Genomic DNA, 20919 nt, shown 5'->3' with positions numbered 1-20919 from the left:
GGCAATAACTCAGTGAACAAGTTTTGTCAAACATGTTTGTGAAGAATTTCATTCTGAGAGTGTATAAGGGAAGCATGCTCTTATGACAAACACATTAGTTAACTAAAAAAATGAAATTCAAAATTAAGAATTAATTTGGCTGTAAATTCAGGTTTGACATTACTACTGTTCTTACGTTGCATCAGAATAGCAAGTTTCATTTGTTCATGCCATTCATTATTAATATTAAAAAAATTAGTAAGTTATAGAGTATATTCTTGTAGAGAATGAATCACAAAGAATAGACATCATTGCCCCAGCTAGCATCTCATTTATAAGGCAAACATTTATAACATTTCTAGTATAGTGACATTTTAAACACATAATTACATATACTTAGTTCATAAAATGCTCTAACATTTTGTAGAGATGAGTAATTAAGCTGTTATAATGACATAAAGAATGAAAAAAATCTAAAGTATCCATTAAAACAAACTACAGCAGAAATAGGAGCTCGAGAAATTAGAAATCATTTTTAAAACTACCTTTTATAAGACCTTTTAAAGATGTATCCACTGAAAATGATGAACTTTAACCCACACTTAAACTTATGGTAAATATATATATATATATATATTTAAGAATCAAATTCTAAAAATAGATCTGTTACATCTAGTATTTTTCCATTATTCTTGCTGTCTTTAAACACACCTTCACAAGCTGCTGAACATAATGCCTTTCTGACTTAATCAGAACCTCTCCCATGACCCAGGAACGTTCAGTAAATAATTATTAAGCTCCAGAGGTGGCTTTTGCATAAGTTGATTTGCTTGAATGCCTATTCACTTGGGGACACAGCTTTCAGTATTGTTTTCAAATCTTATCACCTAACAGTGAAAGTAAATGTTAAAGGAGGTGGGGGGAACTATCCTCTGTTTAGTTTTTCTCCATTTTAATATTTCTTTGAAATTGCCATTTTTTTAAACTTGTTCTACATTTATATGCCAGGCAGACAATTCTGATATGTGGATGTCTGTTTCCCCCTCCAAGAGAAAAAAAAATCAATATACAAGAATGCAAAGAGGATGTTCATTAATGCAACTGTTACCATTCCACAGTCGGGTGGGGGGAAGAAAAAAAAGGTCGGTGGGGGAAAAACCAAAAATTCGAAGTGTTTCCAATGGGAGAGTTTTGACAAATGATACTACTGTATGAAGCACACTGTTTTCCTGAAGAAAATCCTGTTTTATTCATAACAAAGCTGGGCTGCAGTCTATCTTGCAATCATAAATCAAGCTCTGCTCTAACTCAGCTTTTTCAAGCAGTCAGGGTATTTCTGTCATTATTAACTTAAGACTAGCATTCAGTTTTAAAGGAGAGGGCAAAGATATTGGGTTAGCATTTCTATCTATCACTACCACACCCACCCCCAAATTAGTTGTTATCCTTGTCATAGCCACCTACCAGAGGTTACAGCTGAAGCTGATTAAAGCCAGTCAGAAGTAACAGCTTCAGTATTTTTAACTCCCAATAAAACCTTCTCGTCCTCTATCCTCCCCCTTAAAAAGGAAAAAAACTGCTCCTCTTAAGTGGTCCCGGGATTATTTTCAGAATAAAACTTCACTTACAGATATAAGCTTTCAAAGGAGCATGGCATGAACATCTGAACTCTAAGCGCCTCCATCTTTTTTCCTTTAAGGTGTTCTGCAAGCCCTTGGCGAAGAGTGAAAGTCAAAGTTAGTTCTGGCACTGGCTGTGTCACTAGGGGTGGCTCCTGATAAGGCCCTGGAAACTCCAATCCAAACACAGCTCTGTGCTAGAACGGTGCCTGGTGTCTGTCTGCAACAGCAGACCTGTTTAATCCAGTACCTACTGTACCTGCAGGACAAAAATGCTGCCTCACACCACAAAGGGGGCTACTCAAGTACCCAGGCACAGCCAGGGAGGCAGCCCAGCAGCCAGGCAAGCACCTCGGGAAGCTTATTTGGCCTTACCCAGCTCGGGTACTGGCTGAGGCTTGCAGAGACTGCACATTATTAGAGAACTTAAAAGGAGAGGTAATTTCACATACCAGTGAATTGTTAACACTTACTGGAGTCACAGAATCTAAGAAGGAGGACTGTGGAACTGCTTGTGTGCCCTCTCAGTCTGGGAGATCTCGGGCATCAACTCATCACACAGCTCTAGGTGTTTTGCATCTGTGCGCAGGCATTTTTGGAGCTTGATAATTGAATATGCCCTTCTTGCTGACAGGCTAGAGATCCAAAACAGCATTCCTTACCCTCAGACCCCAAGAATATTAGGAGGGTTGTCCTTGCCCGGTTCTGGTGGAAGTAAAACACAAACTGCTTCTAATTATGGCCACCATCTTTCAGGACACACAACTTGTTAGGCCATAAACTGTGGATTCTTAAGATTGTCATCCAATCTAATTCTGAACACATTGGTATACAAGAAGAAAAAACCGCAATACATGTTCTCAAAAACACTTTAAAATGCAGACATGACAACATCAATATTGTCAAATATTTATGGAGCTCCTACAGGACGCAGTGCACCAAAGATGCCCTACAGAGTTATGAAAATATTGTATGTATGTTTCTCCCTACACACAATTCAAAGGTCATAACAAAGACATCTGACACTGACTAGCTGCATACACTGGGCAAGTTACTTCACCTCTCTGTGCCTACATTTATCTCCAGAGTAAATGGTTGGAAAATAATGCAACCTCTTTCAGCCATAATCAAACTCAAATTACATGACATAATGAAATTATCTTTTTTTTTTTTTTAACTTCCCTGTAAAACTAAGAAATATCTAGCCAGGAGTCTCAGCCAAACTATTTCTGGTTCTGTTTATTCTCTGCTCATTTTATTCATTCTTTCTTTCTTTTTTTCAATAAATATTTACGGAACACCAACTGTGTCCCAGGCATTGTGTAAATTTGTGGAGTTTACAGTCTAGTGGGAAACACATATTAATCACATAATATATAATGAAAAATGTCATAACTGCTGCAGAGAGGTGAAAAAGTTAAAATTTAAGAGCCAGAAAAGGCTTTCCTTAGGCAGGGACTTCTGGTCTGAGATCTGAGTTGGGGAGAGGAGGAGTATAGAAGAAAAGCTTTCCAGGCAGCAGTAACAACATATGTAAAAACTATGAGGTGGAAAGTTGGCAGGCAGACTCACTATCGCTGAAGGACATAGTATGAGGGAAAAGCATGGTGCCCGTGAGACCTACACAGTGACCAGGGCCAGACCATGAAGGATCTGGTAGCCCAGGGAAAGGTCACTGATTCTGTTTCAAGATGAACAAGAAACCACTGAGAGATGGCAAGCAGGGGAGTGATGAGCTCAGACTTGAGTTTTTAGAAAGGTCTCCCTGGCTGCTATGTTGACAGCCAACTGGAAGACTGGCAGAGTTAGCTACTGCAATAGTCCTGATAGGAGGTGATGGTAGCTCATGGGAAGGGGGGATGTGCAAAGTGGAGAAGAGCGGGCAAACTGCTCGTAAAACTAAGGACCAGTAAATTGGATTAGAGGAGAAAATTCATCAACAGCAGTCATTGAGCACTTTCTACATGCCAGGTACTGTGCCGGGTTCTGGGGTAAACAGATGATTAAGATGTTACCCTATTTCTCTTACTAACCTATCCCACCTCTCTTTTCCTGCCTCTGGCACAGTTTGGCATGGAAATCAAGAACATGGATTCTGATGTTTACTTATCCAGGTTCAAATCTCACCACTCACTAATTCTATGACTTTGTACAAATTTACTAAACTTTCTGGGCCCCAGTTCTTTCACCTGAGAAAGAAGAAATAAGTGACTACCCATAGGTTACTGTTAGAACTGAAAGAGATAACAAATAATGTGTTCAGCATTGTCTCTGATGCATAACAAATGCTCAATTTTTAAAAAACCTCTTACAATTACAATCATGGTTAGTGCTACCTGTCCTGGATTAATATTGACCAATCCAGAGAACCAAGGGAAATGACACAGAGTGAAAAAAACAAATGAAAAATCAAGAAAGTAGAAGAGCAAGAAATAAAGAAAAGATAGGGAATAACCATATCAGAAACTTTAAGGGATTATTTTCTAAAAAAATCAAGCCAGGGATGGTGGCAGATGCCTGTAGTCCTAGCTACTTGGGAGGGTGAGGTGGGAGGTTTACTTAAGCCCAGGAGTTCAAGACCAGCCTGGGCAACAGAGTGAGACCCCATCTCTTAAAAATAAATGTTAATGAAATAAAATAAATAAAAGTTCAGGACAGATTCTCTCTCTCACCTTAGGCACTATTTATAGCTAAGTAAAGTTACAAGGCACTTGGGTACATTTTAGAACTGAAACTCTGATTTATCACATGCTTACACACAGGGAAAACCTGTACCCTCCATGAGTTCTCAAATGTTGATCCCGAAACCAATGGTATCAGTTCCAGCCATTCCTGAAGGGGACAAAATGTGGTGCCAAATGTTCCCCTGGCAGGATCAGCCAATAACATCACCTGACTTTTTATGTTGGACAATCTACCACCTCAAGAAATATTTCTATTGACAATTTACATCAGTACTTTAGAAAGATCTAGCTTACACTACAGTTCTAAGGGAATCTTCTTGGATACAGCAATGAAATGTCCACCAGCAAATGGACCAAAGATTGACTTAAATATGAACACATGCCACCATATACAAAATTCATGAAATGTTACTTGCATTTCCCAGCACTATAATACCACCCCTCAAGTCATCACCCAAATTAACAAATGCATGTCTTCTGGATATCAAGAACCATGTCCGTTTGGTTTAATGTTGTATCCCTAGAACCTGGTAGAATAAACAGTCCATGGCTTGATGAATATCTTTAAAATGAATCAATGTAATGTGTAAGCAACTGTCTTGGGTACATCTATACTACTCAGATGTGTTTCCTGAGTTTGTATACATATATGTATGCATATGAACACACACACACACACACACACAGAGGAAAAGAGAGAAAGAGAGAGTTACCCAAATCCTAAGTTTAAACACAGACTAAGAATTTGTAGTGGAGTTGGGGAGGAAAAAATAGATCAAAAAAACTGAGCACAGAATGCAGAATAAAAACATCACCTGTATTCCAATGCTTCTGAAATAATAATACCACTCTTTGTCCTAAATTGCAGGATATCAACTACAGTCATCAGAATTCTTACTGACCCTTTAAAAGCTGAACCTTAACTAAAATGGGATTTAAAATAATGAACCATCCAAGTGACAGCCAACTTTTTCCTTGGAAGCTAAACTGGGTTTCAGAATCTTTTTGGAAGGAAAAATTCAATCACTACTTTGAATGGGTTAGAAAAGAGATAAGGGATTTTACTTGTTATCCTGTCCAAGACTTAGCTGAAGAAAAGTAATGCTACTGTTTTATCACAGCTCAGAATTCTTCTTATTTTATTTAGGCATTAAATGTTTTATTGCCCACCCCAACCACACCATATTTTCTTATATTCTTTCTTTTGATAGTCATTGTTCTTTTCAGTAAACTCATACTTCACTCACCAGTCCCACTACAGCTAACACTTGAGAGCTTACTATGTGCCGGGTCCTATATTGGCCCATGAACTACACACAATTTAAGAAGCATCTACTTGGTCTCGGAATGTTTCATTATGATCCCAGCCAATGGTTCCCAAACCTGTCTTCCTATCAGAAGCACTTGAGGAGCCTTCTCCTTACCCTACCTCCTTAAAATAAATACAGGATATTTAAGAAACATAAAGGTCAAGGATCTTTCCCCAAACAAATGAGTGAGTGAGATTCTGCAGGGGTATGATTTGGAATTCTGTGTTTTTAAAAACTGATTCTCATAGAGGTCTAAAGTGAAGTCAAGTCTAGAAACCACTAATATAACATTATAATATATATAGCTATATATAATATTATCTATGTAAATGGTCTCTTAAGAGTGGCAGGAAAATACTCAAGAATGGAAGCTCCTTTTATTTGTTGAATAAAGAAGTTACTCATACATTTTAATTCTGTAAAATATCCATGTGGAATGTTCAATGAAAGCCTTATTGTGGGGTAATTAAAGAGTTTCATCAACGTAGTAATGAAACTCACAAAGTACTCTCAATGGTAACACACACATCTCTTTTCTCCACATGGCATCACACTCATGTTCTGGGAAAACTCAGATGTCACCGAAAGGCCCTTTAATCCAAACATTTATTAGTTTTCCCAGCATGTGTGTGAGAGGCATTGTTCTCAGTGCCATGGGGAAGACAAGGATGAAGATGCAAGAGGCTCTGCTTTCCAGGGGTTCATTCCAGAGAAACCCAAGACTCACACGCACATGCCAATGGGAAGAAGGTGTAGGGAGGACAGAATGCTAGAGCCCTCTTCTCCCTCCACTGCAACTCCTTCCCTGGCCTGGCCCCTCTTGACCTGGCAGATGAAGTTTTGCAGGTCTTACATTTCTTCCTCAGAGAAGTCTTCCCAGACCATCCTTCCTAAAGCAGAAACATCTACTTTTGTTTTGTGCTCTTGAAGCAAGCTTCTTTCTTTTATAGCACTTAATCCAACTTGTAATCCTTTTATTTATCTATTTGTCCTGTGTTCTTAAGGACAGGTTCCTTGTACTTACCTTTTTCTCAGTGCCTGGCACATAGTAAGTACTCAAATATTTGCTGGATGGATGGACAGATGGATGGATAGAAGGAAAGAAGAATGGATGAATGACTGACAAAAATGAAAAAAGGTCAGATAAGGAAGGATCTATGAAGTATAATTTCAGGGTAGCATTTAATTAATTATGAAGAAAGTCAATAGGTATAAATGGGATATACAACTGTATACTCTTTATTTGCAAGCTTGTAAAGGCTGAGCACAAGTTACTTACATGGATAAAGTATTGGGGTACAAATTTGCAAGGAACTGGTCCAGCAGCTCTAATTTGAAACCATTACAGCATGACTGAAGAAAATTTTTAATGACTACCTACTTGCAGAAATAACTGTGCAGTAGCACTCACTCACGTTTATCTCTTTCATCCTGTTTCTATTTTTTTCTCCTACCAAGAACAGATCTGCCTGTAACAGTGATATTACAGCATCCTCTCAAAGACAGCTCATTGTCCCTGGAAACCAAGGAAGCCCTTCAAGGTTGAAAAGGAAAATAAGAGACTAAGATGACCCCACGTAAACCTGATTGGGATGCAGTCCAACATTATTAAATAACTGTTAAGATGTTTATACAAACACTCAGAAGGAAAAATTAAATGTTTTTAAAAACTGTTTCAAAGAATCTGTCCAGAGGATAAAAATATAATCTACAAAGAGGCATCTCAAATTCTGCCTAAAGTGAATTTTTAAACAGTTAACAAACAAAAATACATAAAATATTAGCTTGACTCTTTCAATTAATATAATAATCAATACAACAGATTAATCCCTTACCTTAAACTCTTTGATATTCTCTCAGTGTTCATTTCAAAATAAATACTTGTTCCCGCATTAAAGGTTATTTAGAGGCTTTCCTTTGTTATCTATAAATGGCAACCAGTATTTGCAATAAGAAAACTACAGTCTAGAATATAAACAGAGTAGGTGAGACAACAAAAAGTTGGAGAGAACACACTGATGAGATTATGCTGCTCTGATAATATTTTTAAATGAGAAATTTAGTAAAAACGCAATTTACTATCTTATCAAGGTAAGTAAACAGGAAAAGATAAGGCCGTCGCCAGTGTGGGGGGCAAAGTTATTCACAAGATGACTTTACAATAAATAAAATCTCTACATCGGGACCTGAAAATCATGGAGTTTTAAGCTCTATTTATGGATTAACTCTTTACTCATTTAAAAAGAAAAATGTGGACATATATTTTACTGTTAGTAACTTTTTTAAGTTACGAAATATTGAAGGACAATAAGAATATGAATATCTCCACCTATCTTTTAGGGGTGTTGTGGATTGAAACAGGAGAGTGCATCACCATCATCTTCATCTACAACATCAGTTTCTTTCTTCTTCCAAGCAGGAGTCAAGACATTATAATATTTTAAAGCAACATGCAATTCAGCTGTAGAAGTGGCCTCCATAGACCACCTTAGCTAAGCCCATAGCTGCTGAGATGAACCCACCCTTCCCTTGATTCCATCTCATTAGGAGATCCCAGGACATCAGCAGTTCCATGGACCATCTAAATCCTTTCTGGTCAAAGGAGCAGCTAGAAGAAGGGACTGAGATAAAGAAGACAGGGATATTCTGTCATCTAGATTTTGTAGTCTATTCATATAAATTAAATGTTAGCATTCCAAAGAGTGAGCAGAAGGTAGAGAGACACTGTTTCTCGCAGACAACGATGCCATTGTGGAAGGTGGTATGGAGCTCACTGATGTGCAAAACTCCAATTTGTATAAGATGTGGTAAGGATCCAGGGCAGTGGTTTCAACCTGTGGGCAGCAAACTTCTGAGAGGTCTACTATTTAATAAATGTGTCCCTCCTATGGATATAAACATGGCACCATTTATCCAATTGGAGACAGGATAGTGTGGCGATACAATGCAGACACACACACCACTCTTCGTATCCTAGCTTTATTCTGGGTAAGGCATTCAACTTATGAATCTCAAGATCTGCATCTATAAGATGGGAATATTAATAATACCTACTTCATAGATTAATATTATGATTGAATGAGATAAAGTATGAAAAGTACTTAACATGTTACAGGAAAAATGGCACTCAATGTGACACAAGGGACGAGGACTCTATTTCAAAACATTGTTAGGTAATGAAAAGTCAGCCCTTAGAGCCTTAAAGAACTTTAAATTCTAGGGCAAATAAAAGTTATTATTTAGAGACAATGCTTAAGGTAGTTTTGAATTTTGATATCTTCAGAGGTAGTACAGATTCAAAATACATGTAAGTTCAGGAAAGGTATAGATAAATTTGTGAATAATATATTCACAGTGCATAGCTAAAGACTAAATATTGGTGCTATCTGTAACTTCTGATAGTAGACAACAAACTATGTCTTTTCAGTGGTTGTCTTAGCTACAAACCAAATTCTAGTCCAGGAAACCTTCTGCTCTGATTCAGTGTGTAAATTATAATTTTAATTTATATTTTTTCTTTTTTTTTAAATTATACTTTAAGTTCCAGGGTACATGTGCACAACGTGCAGGTTTGTTACATATGAATACATGTGCCATGTTGGCGTGCTGCACCCATTAACTCGTCATTTACATTAGGTATATTTCCTAATGCTATCCCTTACCCCCCCTCTCCCCACAATAGGCCCCGGTGTGTGATGCTCCCCTTCCTGTATATTTTTTCTATGTAAACATACCCAGGAGTCACGCAGGATGTCATGTATTTAAATAAGTAAAACTATAAAAACTCAAACCTCCTTATGCTAAATAAATCATCTTATGTTAAATTTTTGCTAACAGTCAAATTTCCCAAACTTTTAAAGCATCTCAAAACTTACTCTCATACTAATGACATCCTGTTACAGCTATGCTGAGCAAACAGGATTTAAATTGAGAAAAATAATATTTGCACAAAAATCCTTCCTGTCTGTTGATTAATCATAATAAACTCTAATCAATCATAATAAACTCAATACACATTAGCTTTCTGCATCTAATTGACACTCTAGGGAGTCTTACCTATAATCAAAGTATATATTAATGTTGATAGTAAAATATTCAAATAACCAATATTTTAAATTAATAGTCTGTGTAATTCCAATGAATATTACCATGAAATAATATAAAAGACAAATCAAATCCTTACTTAAAAAATTGTCATGTGTTCTTAAAAAAAAAATGCCTACAAAGCTACTAAATTCTCCCCTTAACATTTACTACATATTAATTACATGCCAGATACAACAGGTAAGGCTGGTAATATAGATATAGAGAATAATATAAACCCTAATTCAAGCTTATCTTGCTCCTAATATCAAGCAATATTGGTTCCTTTTTAAAGGATGTTAACAAAACCATGAATAAAAGAAGGAAGAGTCAAAATTATTAAAATCCATTCATTCACTAAACAAATATTTATTGAGCACCTACTATGTCCCAGGCACTGTTCAATAGGCTTAAGATGCATAAGTGATATATCATGATTATTAAGAGAAAAATGTTTTGGGGTAACACTGAATGCTCAAATTATTTATTAATTTAAACAGACAACGTGAAAATTGCATGCATTTGCAACCTTTAAACACCACCTACAATGATATTCCCATTAACAAAGATGTTTAGTTTCTACACTTGATCTAGATCACTGCATTTTCATTTATTAGCGTGTTGGGAAAGAAATGTGAAAATTCGAGAAAAAAAAATAAACCCATGAGATCACGTCTCTGCCTTATGTGAAAAAAGAGAAGGGAGGAGAGAAGAGACATGGAGAATTCTTTATCATATTGTCACACTGACAACTGTATCTCATATTTGCATATCATACCTCATGTTTATTATTAAACAAATCTTTTTTATTTAAAGAAAGAACCTGAGGGGCAGGGATTGAGATATGAGTATCTTGTGCAAAATCAAGAGGTTAATATGCCACAGATCTGGAGTTGGAAACTCCAGAGCCCACACTTTCCTCTCTATGGTTCTCTGTTCCAAGTTTTTGTAATCTACCCAATGAGCACAAAAGCAAACTAATTCTAAAATTAGAACCTTGCACTGGAGTTGCCTCTTTACTTGTCTGTACCCCACACTAGATTCTAAATTCCATAAAGGTATGAACCATGTCTGTTTAGGTCACTACTTCATTCTTTCACCACATACAATTCCAGGCACAGAGAAGGCACTCAATAACTATTCATCAATAGGTTAAATGATTAATTAATTGACCATAATGACTTCTCTTGGCCACCTCTAACGATGATCTGACTTAAAAAAACAAAAACAAAACAAAACAAAAAACACACAAAAAAAACAGAGAATGAAGCAGACTTCCCTGAATTTTTATACCAAGCATGAATTCAATTAATGGAATTTACTAGAAAGAAACAATGTTTGTCCTCAAATAACTTAATCTAGTTAGAAAAGAGACTAAGCAAATATGAAATTACAAGGAAGAAAAAAAAAGTAACCCAACATATCAACACAATTTATATTTGTTAATAGAAGAAAGTCCTCAAAAAAGGAAATAATTATTCAAAAAGGCTTTCTAGGGGAAACAAGGTCTTTGGAAATTTGGGGGAAAATGATAGAATTCCTTTGAGAAACATGGTAAATCTTGAGCAAAGGTTCCCAAAGTGTGGGATACGAGATGATCTCAAATCAAAATGCACAGACTTCACATTAACTTACCATGGAATCACACAGTGAGAAGGGCCTTTTCAAATTTCTTCCATCTAAGGAAAGTCTCTGGTTGATGCTAATACGTCTTCAACCTCTCAACACTTGCCCTTTGTTCACAATACAGCTCAGACCTCAGACACCCGCCGGTCCAGACAATATACCTAGCAAGAATCTAACAATTTTCTTTCAATTTCATTATATTAATTTTAATACCTATTTCCATTCATGGCTTCCATGTATTATAACATTCATTTCCTTTAATACATATAATATTTAAAGTTCCACGTGGTTTTTGCAAGCAAAAGTAATGAAGTTAGCATGAGAATAGCTAAAATTTAGGAAACACTGATTGAGAGATATAAAGAATGTGCTAGAAACTTTCAGTGGAAACAAGATTAAACACAGCCCCGAAATAGTGACCCACTCTATTGTGGTGAGAGTCTAGTAGCTACAAAGAATTTCAGTCTGATAAAGAAAACCATGTAGGGTTCTGAAATCATAGTAAGTGAGCCCAGCCCTAATCTCTCACTAACTGTGGGAAATAAGCATGACTCTTAGATATGATTCCATACAGAAAAAGTGGGAAGCTGGCCAAGTAGGACTGAGAATATCACAATGGAAGTTACACGCCGCGTTTGTTGATAGTGCCTGTAAATAAGACCTCTGCCCAGGGGGGAAGAAAAGCAAGGCTGTCAGAACAAAATGTCAGGCATGCTAGAGGTTGATGCTTCGATATATAAAGACCTCTCCTCTAATGCTGTGAAGGTCACTCTGGCCTGGGTTATCTCCTGGAACATAAATTTAGCTTACAGTCCAGTTTTGTTTTGGTTGTTATCTAATTTCATAATGAAGTACCAAAAGAGATTCCTAGTACAATTTTTTCCCCCAGTATTAGCTATATAGTACTTCATACACTAGATGGAGCCAGCTTTATAATGCTTTGGGATTCATGAGCAGGTTTTGTGTTGTACTTGAAAACAAATCATTACACAAAGTTATGGGAGAGCTGTGTGCTAACTAAATATACTTTAAATGTTTTAAATTTTCATTTCAGAGGTCAAAAGGCCCTATCATTTCAGCATTTTCTATAACTCTTAAGCTTAAATTAATATCAAAATATCAATAATACTATAAAACGTGTATTTCAAATATGTACATCTTGTAACTCATTGGTATTTAACTTCTTATTAACATGTATTTATTATTATAGATTTTTAAACTGACAATTTAAAAAAGATACGTGCTTTTTTTTTCTTTCCTTTTCTTTCTTTTTTTTTTTTTGCTTATGGGAAATGGAAGCAATTTTTAAATGCAATGTAATAAGCACGATCATCTCACTAAGACTTATAAAGACTGCCTCTGGATTAGGAGGGGTTTAGGGCAAAGAGAGTCACACGTAGGCAGAATGTAGACCATGAGAGCAGAAAAATAGTCCCTGGGGGTGGGGGGTAAAACTGATAATGTGCTTACAACATGAGAGGGCTGGTCTCCAGGACCAGTAAAAGTCCACTACCAAAAGACAAAAGAAAAATACCACTGTTCACAGTCACCAACCTAGGGTTGGGATGGGGCAGCTGGGAAGTACTAAGAGGAAGGTAACAGCTATGATTCTCTCCAGTCAGTCACGGTAACTCAATGCCTTTCCATTGAATTTTAATACTTTGGAGCAGTAATTCTCAACAAGGGACAGTTTTGTTCCCAGGGGACATCTGACAGGTCTAGAGACATTTCTGGTTTTTGCAAACAGAGAAGCAAGTGCTACTGGCATCTAGTGAGCAGAGGCCAGGGATGCTGTTAAACATCCTACAATGCACAGTATGGCCTTCACAGGAAAGAATATCTGGCTACAAAGGTCAATATTGCCCAGATTGGAAAACTCTATTGTACAGTAAGCAGCTCTTTCATATAGAAAACAAAATACAGTCAGCCCCTCTGTATCCATAAGCTCCACATCCACACATTCTGCCAACCATGGATCAATAATATTAAAAAGCAAACAAATAAAAACAATGCAGCAATAAAAAATAACACAAATAAAAACTCAATATAGTATAACAACTACTTACATGTCATTTGTGTTGTACCAGGTTAGAACTAATCTGTAGGTGATTTAAAGTATATGTGAGGATGTACATAAGTTATATGAAAATACTACACCATTTTAAATCAGACACTTGAGCACCCATGGATTTTGGTATCCAAGGGAGTCCTGAAACCAATCCCCCAAGGATACCAAAGGACAACTGTAGTTCCACCTCATTGTAAACATTAAATTATTAACAAAAAATTTTAAGTCTATGGGACACAATACATGATTTACTTCAGTCTATCACGTATGCCACAATATTAAAGTCAATGGGTCCAGGGATTAACGATTAAGAGGGAAGTGATCAGCCAGGCTCAGTGGCTCATGCCTGTAATACCAGCACTTTGGGAAGCCAAGGCGGGTGGATCACGAGGTCAGAAATTCGAGACCAGCCTGACCAATATGGTGAAACTCTGTCTCTACTAAAAATACAAAAATTAGCCAGGCATGGTGGCACATGCACCTGTAATTCCAGCTACTCAGGAGGCTGAGGCAGGAGAATCACTTGAATGTGGGAGGCGAAAGATGCAGTGAGCCAAGATCGTGCCACTGCACTCCAGCCTGGGCAACAGAGTGAGACTTTGTAAAAAAAAAAAAAAAAAAAAAAAAAAGACAAAAGAGATCAATAAACTGAGGAATAATATTAACACAATGCATCACTACACATCAGTGAACATGAGTGATATGCCTCTACATGGATAAAATCAAGACAGATGTGGAATGAAAAAAGATGTCACATAGAATCTTGCCTTATGACCCCATTTTATTTAAAGTTCAAAGTATAGTTTAGCGATGTAGTCAAAGATGCTAAAACTATAATGAAAAGCAAAGGAGTGATTAGAACAAAAAGGATGATGGTTAACTAGGTAGGGAGTAAAGAGGAGAATGCCTCAAAGATGAGGCTTCCAGAGGTTTCTGTTTTTTTAAGATGGATGGTGGGCACATGGTTATCTATTTTATTGGTCTTTATTAAACTGACAGATATTACTTTATATATGTATATTTAATAATAATAATATTGAATATTGTTAGTAATGAAAAAGTTAAAAAATAAGGCATATAGGGAAGTAAAGAAATGGAGACAGCAAGTATAAACTACGCTTTAAAGACATTAAGAAGGATAGTAGCAAATTTTGACATAATTGGCTTAGGCACCACCAGGGTCAGAGGTATCTCTTACTCTTCCTTCCCCTTAGCCCTCTACTGAACAGTCACTTACCACATCTTATCTATCAGCCACCATCTCTGTCTTCACAGATATTCTGACATGGTGAAACTCTGGCCTGGACTACTAAGTTGTTCTGACAACTTCCCCCAAAACATTCTACACCTACTACTAGATAACCCTTCCTAAAGCATGATTTTGCTGTTTTCAGGCAACTACGGTCACAAAATTAATGGTTCATCACTATACAATGAATGATTTTTTAAAAAATGTTTTATTTAGACTAGCAATCAAGCACCAACTTATCTTTCTGGACTTATCTATTGTAATGATTCAAACCAATATAAACAACTTTCTCATTCTCTTCAGTAAAATGAAAGAGAGATGTATTACCAAACGTTGGTGAGGAACAGAGCAAATGGAACACACAGATGATGCTCCTGAGGGTGTAAATTCATAGAAAGACTTTTGGAAAATGATTTGCAATATCTACCAAAAGCTGAACATATGCATGCCTCATAACCCAGTAATTCCATTTCTTAGTCCAAACCAGACAGAAATTTATATGTGTGTTCACCAAAAAGCATATAGCAATAATGTTCATTGCAACACTGCTCATAATAGTGCATAACTCTAGGCAAACCAATTCCCATCAACAGTAGAATGGATAAATGGTGATGTAATCATACAATGGAATATACTATGAGAATGAACTATTGCTACATACAAACAAGGGATGAATCTCACATACATAATGTTAAGTGAAAGAATCCAGATGTGAGAGTACATGCTGTATGATTTCATTTGTATGAAGTTAAATAAAACCCAGATATGATTAATCTATGGTGTTAGAAGTCAGGATAGTGATTATACTTAGAAGAGGGGTTGACTACGAGGAGGCACAAGGGTGCTAGTGATGCTGTATCTTAGAGATTGGGTGCTAGTTATCTGGTGAAAATTCCTCAGGCAGTGCATGTAAGATGTGCATACTTTTCTGTGGGAATATTATATTTCAATTAAAAGTTTACTAAAAGTACTTTAAAAATCTACCTATTCTTTAAGACTATTCCTTGACAACCTTCCTCACTTTCTTTTTTTTTTTTTTTTTTTTTTTTTTTTTTTTTTTTTTGAGACGGAGTCTTGCTCTGCCGCCCAGGCTGGAGTGCAGTGGCCGGGTCTCAGCTCACTGCAAGCTCCGCCTCCCGGGTTTACGCCATTCTCCTGCCTCAGCCTCCCGAGTAGCTGGGACTACAGGCGCCCGCCATGTCGCCCGGCTAGTTTTTTTTGGATTTTTTAGTAGAGACGGGGTTTCACCGTGTTAGCCAGGATGGTCTCGATCTCCTGACCTCGTGATCCGCCCGTCTCGGCCTCCCAAAGTGCTGGGATTACAGGCTTGAGCCACCGCGCCCGGCCACCTTCCTCACTTTCTTAACAATCTTCCTTGATTCCACCTAGATGCCTCTTTCTCCTCTAATGTCCCATAATGTAATTATAACCTTAAAATTACCTTAGAATTGTTTGCATATATCTGCCAAAAGAAATGGTTACATTACTGAGTGCATGGATCAGTATTTCCTTTAGGATTTCCCATAAATCACTGCATTATAGCAGCTCACAAATATTTGTGAGGTTTAAATTAAATTTCTGGAATTTAAATTACATGTATCAGCCTTTTCAAAGCAACCTTTGTGAGCATGTGAACATATTGGGTATATGCTATCATCTCCTTTTTTATTCTTTTACTTTTATTTAGATACACTAAAATTCACCTTCTGTTCAAGTTTTGAGATGCACACAGCCATGTCACCACCAGCACAATCAAGATATAGAACAGTTCCATCACCTCAAAACACTCTCTTGTGCTACTCCTTCATAGTCAAAACAGCCCCCATCTCCAATCCCCAGAAACCACCTATCAGTTTTCTGTTTCTATGTTTTGCCTTTTCCAGGATGTCATATGAATGGAATCATACAGCATTTAGGCTTTTGAGTCTGTTTTTTGTCCTTTAGCAAGTGCATTTGACCTTCATCCACATTGCTACGGGTACTGGTAGCTTGCTCCTTTCTACTGCTAATTAGTATACTATTGTATGGATAAACCACAGCTTGTTTATCCTTTCACTAGTATAAGGACATTCAGGCTGCTTCCAGTTTGGAGTAAATATGAATAAAAGGTGCTACCCATTTTTAAGATATACCAAAAAAAGAAAATTTGCAAATGACTGAGCCAAGGTCACAGTTACCAATGATAAAAAGAAATGGTACATATTTAATAGCAACCTATGGGAAAGGTGTAAGTCAATATTCCTATGTCAATAAAATCCAGCTCATAATATATTTTCCGTAAAGAGATTTTAAACTAACTTTTCTATATTTGGTACACATTAATGATCCAGAGTTCAGAAGTATCCAACCAAAGCACCTCTCTAAAGATTCCTTCTTGCCAATGTGACCCTGGTGACCGGACAATTATAAATAACTTTTATGTCTTGATCTACGTATAACTATTCATCATTGCTGTGTAAATCGGCAATGATGCCCGACCAGCCTCCGCCTTTCATCTGACCTACTGTACTCATTTGTGATGCACAGAGAGAGTGGCAAGTGATGGGCCCAGCACTTGGGGGCTCCATGAACATGCAAAGAAACGGGCTACTTAGATGATTATGCAGAGGGGGTAGCTACAGCTGCACTTATTTCCGTTGATTTAGACACAAAACAACATATGTCCAAATCCTCGGGGGCAGACTATCACAAAATTTCCATTAGCTGGCATTCTGGGTGCCTGTCTGGGGAGCCTGAGCCACTGTCTGTCCAGGGTCAAGGCCACGGGGTATGGAAATGCCCAAGAAAAACATTTTAGGGAGGGAGCTGCCTTGCACCTGGCACCTTGGTTAATGACAGCGCATCGGTTCTAAGTCTTTAAGACTCAAACGCGGCATGCAAACAATTTCTGCTTTGCAGGTTTTTGTTTCTCTGCAATAGTCACTAGGAAAATCATGAGAACCTCATTCTTTGGCCCCTTCCAAAAGGTTCTTTAGTAATAATAATAATAGCAGCTAATTATGGAAGGTATGCTATGTATTCCCATGCTAAGCATCTTACATGCATTACCTTATTTTAATCTTCAACAACAATCTTCTACCTTTAATATTATTACAGTATCCCTTCTACCAATGAGGAGAACGAGACTTTGAGAGACTGTATCACTTGCCAAAGGGTTTGCAAAGAAGGACTTCAACCCAAGGCACAGCTGGAATCTAGATCCTATGTTCTTAAGCCACAGGCTATATCACCTCACTGTCTAACTAGTAACTACATTTATTCATCCAAACACTCCAAAAATATCATCATATTATATCTATCTAGGGAAATAAACACAAATAAGATATGCTCTTTTCCTCTGGGAGCTTATTATTTACAGGAGGGTGAGGGATCCTATAAACAACAACACCTTAACCTTTTTGGTCAAATACTTTTCTGAGATTCATATGAAAACTACAGACTCCAGAGAAAATTCACACAGGCATAGACACAAAAAACTCAATTGACTGCTCAGACCACAGGTTAAGAATCCCTGGAATACTTAAGTAGCTGACTACAAACTGCATGGAGTTTTGATTAAGACAAGAACGAAATATTATGAGAATTCAAATGAGAGACCCCAGGGTAAAGAAGTCCTGAAGACTGAGAGGTATATAAGTCAGGCAAAGAAACAAGGATGGTGGACCTTCAGTGGAGAGGTACATGCTAGGCAAAAGAGCTAAAGAGGAAACAGGAGGAAAGCAGGGAGAGGCAACAGGCCCCTGAAATGGTCCAAGCAAGAGTTTCCTACTTCTAGAAAGGATGTGGTGAGAATGAGGTATCAGAGCTCAGGCTCTGGGGTTAGACAGTACTAGCCTCCAATTCAAGCTCTTCCCATTTCTCATTAGCTATTCACCCAGGGGGAAATTACTCAAGCCCTCTAAGCTTCAGCGTCCTCATCTGCAAAATGAGCGTAAGAACAGTCTCAACTTCACAGGCTGTTGTGGAATAATGCATAGATTAATGCCTGGCATGCACTTCGCACAGAACCTGGAGTGCAAGCAGTCAATGCACTGCAGCCATTATCATAAACAACATTATCATCACTGCCACCACCACCTTGGTCACCAGAGCCTGATACAAACATGGCATCACAAAGGGAACTCCTCTAAAACAGCACCATAACTGAAATCCTTAATTTACATTCAGGCCATCCTGCTTTGTTCATAAACACAAGAGGCACTGTAGAAGAATCTTTGCCCAAATAAAGTTCCAGTGCAAAAAAGCTCTCTCTCAGTATCCTTCCTTTGTATACTCACACCCTACTATTTATTTTCATTAATCACACAATAATGTGAGAAGTACATTCTAGAGAAGGGGGAAATTACAGAAGTCTTTGGGATGTCTGTGGTGGGTTTGTTTTTGAACACCATCAGTGTCTGCTTTTTCCTTATATAAGGATAGAGATTGCGAGCCAAGCAGATGTTACATACGATGGTCATTGCCATCACGTTCACAACAAGCATCTGAAAATATAAATTTTTGCAAAGCCCTTTTGCACTCAGTCTTTGTCACCACTCTGAGCATGATATTACCGTGCAGAAACAGAAAAATGTTACAAAATATTCTACTCGATTCTTCTTCATTGTGTTTTCAGGAATCATTTATTTTAAATTCTTCCTGTGGTCTAAGAGCTAACATAAAAGTATCATACTGGAATCCATCCATGAGTGCTCGAGGAAATGTGTGGAGAATATTGTGTTTTGATTCCTCAGCCATGGTAATAGACAGAACATTCACGAAACCCCTGCTCTTTAAAATATTCCATGGCCAGCCAATATTTGTCAGAGTGATATTGCCATAGAGTCAGCTCTGGAAAAATAAAGTCATGAGAAAACACAACCATTTTCATCTTCCTCAGAACGCTGGCCAGGATATCTGCTTATCTCTGCCATCTATGCTGACAACATCTACAAAAATCACAATGTTCCCCTCACTTGAAAGCACACAAATGAAAGGAAAGCGTAGGGTTCCAACAATTCTCCCTGAACCCAACAGACTGCTGTAACAAATTCGCAAAGCTTTCTTCCAACTTTAAATTTGTTCTTCTGCAAGAGCATAGTAACAACTGAGTTCATTCTATCTACACTGAAAATAAGCAGAAGAAAACCTAATTGTTTATGAACAAGAATTTTTTCATGAAATACAAAAGAAGGAAGGAGTTGAGGCTGATGGGAAATAATGTGGCCAGCACATCATTAAATGTGGAAAGAGCTCTTGGGCTATGAAGCATGTGGGATCGGGAAGATGGTAGTTAGGAAATACCCATGTGTTATCTGAATCAAAACAAGAATTCCTGTTATGAAGGGGTTCCCCAGTGGCTTTTAGAAAAGCTGATATAAACTCTCAAGAAACTGAACCATGGCAAAGTCTTGGAGGAGTCCACAAGAAAGCCAGAGAAGTGTTAGTTATGGAGTAGACCTTTCTCTCCATCTGACACCTGTTCCATGTGAAAGAAATGATTTTCACCAGAAAAGATCATCAGTCACTAATGCCACTAACAGAATCCATTTAGCCATTTAGTGAACGAATTCTTTTCAAACTTCTGTTTCTGTAACTGCTAGTCATCCTTCTCTGTACGTAACATACTCTAGGAGTTAAAAACACAACCCCTGGAGTCAAACTACCTGGCCCCTTACTAGCTCTGACCTCATTTTCCCATCTGTAAGTAAAGACAATAACTAAATGAGTTATGCAAATAAGACATTACCAATAGGTCTGGCCTTCCCGCCACTCTTCAGCCTTTTCAATCTCCTCTCATTCTAGTGTGAATTTCTTAGGAAGGAAACAGGCAGAATGTGTGATGTCTTTCCAGTGTGACTCCAACACTGTCTTCTGAAAGAGCTTGAAAATGCGTCCTTTGATTTTATTCACTCTTTACCAAATATGTACTGAGCTCTTAGTGTGAGCTCACAGTTACTATATTAGAAGTTGGAATACACTAGGGAAAAAAACGGACACAACAACTCAGACACAATCCTTGCACTTAGTCTAGTTCCTACTGTCCCACTGTCCTTACAGCGGGTAACCAATATTTAGCCGAATTTAGAGGACTGTCTCCCAAACAGTGACACTAATGCCCTCAAGAGGAAACAGTCAAAGAATCCCAGGTCCCTTTCCTGGGTCATAATAATCTCCAGTTTAATGTGTAGATATGTCTTGCTAAGTGCAGAAAATAGGGAATTATCATTAGAGAAATTCCTTGGGCACATGTTTCAGGACTAGGCATCTTCCTTGCCATTAATCTCTGGGACTGTATTAAACAATCAGCTAAGATCCTGCT

General features: G+C 37.6%; 1 protein-coding gene across 15 annotated transcripts in view; it reads right to left on the bottom strand.

Annotated features, from left to right (window-relative positions):
* The window catches only part of MITF (melanocyte inducing transcription factor), a 223421-nt gene that overhangs the window by 95180 nt on the left and 107322 nt on the right, over positions 1-20919 (bottom strand). For 2 of the 15 annotated variants that reach the window (XM_033210415.1, XM_033210417.1), the window contains exon 1: positions 1608-1725. The exons of 12 other annotated variants lie outside the window; for them this stretch is intronic. In XM_033210415.1, the coding sequence (XP_033066306.1) occupies positions 1608-1663 (56 nt within the window). In that variant the 5' untranslated portion in view covers positions 1664-1725. Of the gene's footprint in view, positions 1-1607; positions 1726-20919 lie in introns of those variants that run through there. One more of the 15 variants, XM_033210416.1, reaches the window with a different exon arrangement.

The sequence above is a fragment of the Trachypithecus francoisi genome, unplaced genomic scaffold (genome assembly GCF_009764315.1).
Source record: "Trachypithecus francoisi isolate TF-2019V2 unplaced genomic scaffold, Tfra_2.0 Lachesis_group0, whole genome shotgun sequence".
NCBI classification, from domain to species: Eukaryota; Metazoa; Chordata; class Mammalia; order Primates; family Cercopithecidae; genus Trachypithecus; species Trachypithecus francoisi.
This window is presented reverse-complemented; position numbering and strand designations above follow the sequence as displayed.